At 45.2% G+C, this 6,375-nt stretch overlaps 1 protein-coding gene across 1 annotated transcript; it reads left to right on the forward strand.

The window, feature by feature from the left end:
• Window positions 1–1,905: 1,905 nt before the first annotated feature.
• Window positions 1,906–6,027, forward strand: PNRC1 (proline rich nuclear receptor coactivator 1; the record flags this gene model as incomplete). The annotated part of the gene is made up of 2 exons (XM_079716529.1): window positions 1,906–2,451; window positions 4,557–6,027. The coding sequence occupies 2 exons, from the start codon at window positions 1,906–1,908 to the stop codon at window positions 4,998–5,000; spliced, it is 990 nt and encodes a 329-aa protein (XP_079572655.1). The 3' UTR covers window positions 5,001–6,027.
• Between the last annotated feature and the right edge of the window lie 348 nt (window positions 6,028–6,375).

Genomic DNA, 6,375 nt, shown 5'->3' on the forward strand with positions numbered 1-6,375 from the left:
GAGCACAGGCTCTAGGCATGTAGGCTTCAGTTGTGGCACGCGGGCTCAGTAGTTGTGGCTCTCAGGCTCTAGAGCACAGGCTCAGTAGTTGTAGCGCACGGGCTTAGTTGCTCCAAGGCATGTGGGATCTTCCCAGACCAGGGCTTGAACTTGTGTCCCCTGCATTGGCAGGCGGATTCTTAACTCCGGTGCCACCAGGGAAGTCCATCCACCAACTCTTGCCAGGCTATTCTCTTCAGATGGATCTTAAATCCAACTTACAGACCTGACAATTTCAATTACAGCCTGAGGAGCTTTTACAGGGTTGGAAGTATATGATTCCCATTCATCCAATGATCATGAGCACTTACTATGTATTAAGTGTTGGAAACACAAAAATGAGTAAAATCCAGCAAAAATGATAAAGTCCAGCAATCAATAATGATGGAATGTAGTATTAACAGTTTATATAAAGTTATTGGGAAGCATTATTCTGGATATTGCCTCTGTCCAACTCTTTTATCACAAAACACATATCAAGCACCACAAAGCTGAAGAATATTGGTTAAAGGCTGGTAGGATACAAAGAAGTTTAAGATTATTGTGGTGTTCTAAAAACCTATAATCTAGTGTGGCAGGTAGTATGGATGGTGTTAAAATTTTAGTCTTACCAGACCTGGAGTTCAAATTCTGCTACTGGCTTACTGTATGACATTTGACAAGTACTTTTTGCCTAAGCCCGTTTTCTCTCCTGTAAACTGGGGATAAAATATAGTACCTATTCCTTAGAGTTGTTTCGAGGTTCAAATGAGATAATTCATGTAAAGAACAGTTCGTGGCACATATGTGCTTGAAAAATAGCCACAATTCTTTCTGTGTCTGAGCGCAGTGCGGGGAGATGAGGAATTTCTATCAACACAGACCTAGCAAAATACACTGTATGTTGCAGAGCTGTTTCACTTTCTCCCTTTGAGACGCAAGCCTCCTCCTTTGCTTTCTTCTCGGTATCAGGCACTGTTTCGTGATCCCAGAGTCCCACAGTACGAAATCAGTAACATTTCCAATGTGCAATTACGGATTTATGGACAACTTTTTATACGTTAAGAGGCCAATTTCAGTAAGTCACTCCCTTAATTTTTACTCCGATTACCATGGCTAATGAGCAGCATTCCTCACCCGAGTTAATGAAAAAAAACGTGAGCAACACTTCATCAAATGTAATTTAAATGTGGACTGGTTTTCTTTCCGACTGCGACGAATGTAACCCCTACCGTGCACTCTGAAATTTTAAAATTAAAAAAAAAACAATAATAATGCTATTATGTTGGGCTTGAAATAAGTACTTCCCCAAGGTCAGTGGCCGAGGGAGTAGGTGTCAGTGGCCTTGATGCTTCCGGATTCTTTCTCCCTGGTTCCCGCCCCCATCCCCATCCCCATCCCCAAGATTCAGCCTAGATCTAGCCATCAGACCACCGCCTTCAGGGTGAGGTGCGGGGGTGAGGAAGAAGAGTGGGTAGGGGGGTGGGGCAGGTGGAACTGAAACGGAACTTCATTGTTCGCGGGACTGACTCTTCCCGAAATAGCCCGATGACAGCGCCTGCGCAGTGCGCGCTCTTTGTGCCGGGCTGCAGCAAGCTGGTTGTTTGTGTGTGCCTCTTCAAGGCGGTGGAGGCGGAGCCGGAGGGGCGTGGCCTCCCTGTCGCATTATGGTTGGGCTTTCTCAGAGAGGTGGGCGGGGTAGGGCGGAGTTTCCGATAACAACACTCGGAGCGGAGGCTCAAGCTATTTGTTGCTGCGCCGCCACCGCCCGACCCGTGGTATGTTCTTTTCTCGGGCTCTGTTCGCAGCAGCCGCCGCCGCCGCCCTGTGATTTCTGGCCTTATCTCCTCCTTCTACTCTTGCTGAGCCACTTTTCCTCGTAGTGCTATGACCGTCGTTTCTGTCCCACAGCGGGAGCCGCTTGTTCTGGGCGGCCGCCTTGCGCCCATGGGTTTTTCCGCCCGCGGTTACTTCGGGGCCCTCCCGATGGTTACCACCGCTCCGCCGCCTTTGCCCCGGATCCCGGACCCACGGGGGCTGCCCCCCACTCTCTTCCTCCCTCACTTCTTAGGGGGAGATGGTCCCTGTCTGACCCCTCATCCTCGCGCCCCGGCACCTCTGCCCAACTGCAGCCTCGCCACGGCGGGGGCCACCCCTCGGGCAGCACCAAAGAAGCGGCGAAAGAAGAAGGTGCGGGCCAGCCCGTCGGGGCAGCTTCCCAGCCGCTTCCACCAGTACCAGCAGCACCGGCCGAGCCTGGAGGGCGGGAGGAGCCCTGCGACGGGCCACGGCGGAGCGCAGCAAGTCCCGGACCAGGCCCAGGCCGCTGCCTGGGCCCCGGCTCCTGCAGCCGCAGCTCGAACTGAGGAAGCGAGCCCTTTCCCTGGCTCGCTGCCGCCCGCGGCGCCCGGCCAACCCTCGTTCAATAGAGAGGTAAGGGCCGCGAGTGGGACGGGGAACCGCTGGCGTGCCGGCCCCTAGACGGCCACAGCCCGGACGCGAGGTTTGGGGCCCTGCGCTCTGGGATCGGGAAGGGAGGGGCCGGGTTGAGGGTTGAGGGACGGTTGTTTACTCGGGAGGGAAGTTTCCGTGACGCCCGCTCTGTTCTTGCTGGTGGGGGGGGAGGGGAGGCCAGCGCTGGCGCTGCTGATTGGCTCCAGGGAGCCGGCCAATGAGAGGAGCGGCTGCGCCCCAGCAACAGCCCGGATTTAGAAGGCTGGCGGCGTTCCAGGGGGTTCCGGCGTTCTGGGCGCGGGGTGGAGTTGGGGGGGGGGCGGGAGAAGGAAGCGACCCGCGGGAGGCTGACGTCAGCGCGCGCTACGTGCGGAGCGCTTCGGCGCCCATGAAGGAGGCGAGCCGGGCGGGGGTTGGGAGCGCGAGCGCGCGGGCCCGCTGGCGGCTTCCCGACCGCTGGCAGCGCCGAGACTGGTCGGGACGCGCGTACGGTCTCTCGCCACCCGGTGTGGGGTTTGCCATGGGGTGGCAGCCGCCCGCTTCCGGTTGGCTTTTTGCTGAGTTGTGAGGTGCCCGGTGTGGGGCGCCGGGCCACCTGGGGCGCTGCTCCTCGCGGGGCCGACCTACTTAGCTGTGCTTTGCAACTTCGAAAGTTGGCAGGAGCGGCGGCAGAGCTGTTGCCTCTTTGAGGCGATAAGTTCTCTGGGCTAGTCTATCAGATGAACGGCATTTACTGCGCATCCCCACGGTGTACTGGGCCAGGCTTTCTTAGCGGAAGGTAGTTTTATTGCTTGTGTCCAGAATGATGAAGTTTCCGAAAGAAGATTTCCCAGTTGAATTGATGATATGCTGCCCAGTTGCTATTGGACTAGGATAAAATTGATTAAAACTTAAACGGTATTAAGTGGCTATATTACTTAAAGTAACCTTTGTATCAAAATAAAGCATTTTAACCTGAATTTCAAAAACCTTCATAATGATAATGAAAATAAGTTACTGACATTTGTTGAAAGAATATTGGTTTGAGAGATTTGCAGCTTATCTAGCTGTGCCCTTGCAAAAACTTAAATTTGTCCACCGTGATTACTTAAATTTTGTATACGTTCCTTTCAGTTCCACGGCTTTTCTGTAATATTAATGATACTGTAAAAGCGAGTTTTTGTACTTGTTTCCTAGTAAGATTCCTTTATTTTCTAGAACGGTATAAAAACCGGGGAGCTCTGTTGTCAGTTACCCTTTTGACATGGATTATGTTACTTTGTGCTGCGGCTTTCTATTTGTGTCCTGGCTTCCCTACCGTATTACAAGTGTTGAAAGGGCAGTGATCGAATAGATTACCCTGTCTTTCCATCTCATGGCTTCTTTTAAGGATCACTTGAGTTAGGAAAGTGACTGAAATTAAGGCAGTAAAGTTCTTGAAGCAGTTTTTAAAACAAAGTAGGGGGCGGGCAGAAGGCATTTTCTTCCGACTATGTATTACATGTGTAACTGGACGAGATGATAGAAAGTGGTAAGTATTTTCGTATTTAAATTTCTGAAATTTTGTTTTCACAAGCTGGGGGGATAATTTTTAGTGTGTACTTAGTAACCATTATCAAAACACTTCCTCACTTAAAATCAATCTTCTGCTAATCAAATTTCTATTCTGACATAATTTTTAAAGTACCTGTCTTAAAAGGTAGTGTATCTATTAACATAGTTTTTTTTCTAATCAACCAAAGCATTTGAAAATTTCTCTTGGAAATATTCTACTGTAAAAACGCTGACCTTTGTTAGTTAGGAAGAGGTTGTCATACATGTTTGGAATATAGCTCATTACTCTTTATAGAAAGGTGGACTTGGTTACCTTGGGTTCTTTGACATTTTAGAATCAGCACTGGTAACAGTGATTACTATTTTTAGTGGTAAAATTAGATGTGTGCCTATTTGGACTTCCAGGGATAAGTGCAGCAAGCATTTAATCAAGACAGTGAACTAAAGTCCAGGGGAACTTTTTAAAAGAAAATATGTTAGATATATGGTGAGGTTCATGACTGATTTTTATCATGAGACTGTATTCACTTTTATGTTCCTTGTCTTTGTAGGTTTTAAAATCAAAGATGGGAAAATCGGAGAAAATTGCCATTCCCCACGGCCAGCTTGTTCATGGTATACACTTGTGTGAACAACCAAAGATAAACAGACAGAAAAGCAAATATAACTTACCACTAACCAAGATCACCTCTGCAAAAAGAAATGAAAATAACTTTTGGCAGAATTCTGTTTCATCTGATATAATTCAGAAGCAGGAAAAAAAGCCTTTTAAAAATACTGAGAATATTAAAAATAAGCATTTGAAGAAATCATCATTTCTAACTGAAGTGAGCCAAAAGGAGAATTACGCTGGGGCAAAGTTTAGTGACCCACCTTCTCCTAGTGTTCTTCCAAAGCCTCCTAGTCACTGGATGGGAAGCACCATTGAAAATTCCAACCAAAATAGGGAGTTGATGGCAGTACACTTAAAAACTCTCCTAAAAGTTCAAACTTAGATCTCAGATTTCAGTATGTATGTAAAACATAGCTTTTCCAAAATCCCTGGACTCTTGAAAAGCAGTGGTACAGAAATGGAAAATTACCTTGTTGCAATATACAAGGGCAAAAGATGAGTTTAAAAAATTACAAACAGCTTGTATTATATTTTATATTTTGTAAATACTGTATACCATGTATTATGTGTATATTGTTCATACTTGAGAGGTACATTATAGTTTTGTTATGAAAGTATGTATTTTGCCCTGCCCAAATGGTAGGTGTTTTGTATATATACAATGGAGAAATTTTAAGTGTGCTAAGGCACCTGAAAGACCCGATTTATTTGCACAAGGTACTGAGATTTTTTTCAGGAAACAGCTGTCGAATCTCAAGGTGAAGATCTCAATGTGAACAGTTTACTAATGCACTACTGAAGTTTTTAAATCTGTGGCACAATCATTGTAAACATGGGGTTTGTCTGTGTTCCTCTAAATTGATTTCTGCCTTCTAATCTGTAATTACCGGAAAACTGCTATTCCCATTTTTACCAAACTTAATTTCTGCGTTTTGGTTTATATCCATTCAAATTTAAAATCTTAATGCCAACAAAATCGGTTGTAATCAAATTTTAAAATAATAATAATTTGGCCCCCCTTTTCAACTAGTCTTGACTCTTTGTGTGTGATTGTGTTTTCATGTTTGAATGTGTAACTAGGAGATGGATTTTAACTTTCCATTTTACTGGCTAAATGTCTATACTAATTGTACATCCTCCCTCTGAAAGCTGGACGGTCCAGTAATTGAACACTACTACCTCTAAGGGGAGGAATTGCCCATCTCATGAATGGAAATGGTGGTGGGCAAAAGTAAAGCTGATTAGCTTATAGCTTAGAATATGCATTTATTTTTTGAGCTGTTTCATAAAATACCATTTGACTTACCACATATTTACAATGAAAGAAAACGGCACTTGTTTGATTTGCAAAATTTATATTGATACTGAATGGGATACTTGAATCAAAGCAAATATAATTGATGTTAAAATATTAGATGGAGACTTTGGAATCTCAAGCTTGCGTGAAGTTATGGCAGCATATGTATTTTGACTTTAAAATTCAGACTTCTACTCAATAGTGTATCTATAAAGTCTATTCCAGTAAGAAATTCTAGAACACAATTTTCCCCATATAGTTTTTCATTATATTATACAAGGCCAAAGTTTATGCCAAATAATACAAAGGAAAAAGTAATTGGTAATGAGTAATTGGTCAATATTTAAACATGTGAAAAAGTAAAGGTGTTCAGAGGCTATATATGATCCTATAAGGTAGTATAGATGAGAAAGGTGCTACCGTCCTGAGGAAGAAATAAATGAGCCTTAAGTCTCAACTT

This window comes from Hyperoodon ampullatus (genome assembly GCF_949752795.1).
Source record: "Hyperoodon ampullatus genome assembly, chromosome: 12".
Classification (NCBI taxonomy): Eukaryota; Metazoa; Chordata; class Mammalia; order Artiodactyla; family Ziphiidae; genus Hyperoodon; species Hyperoodon ampullatus.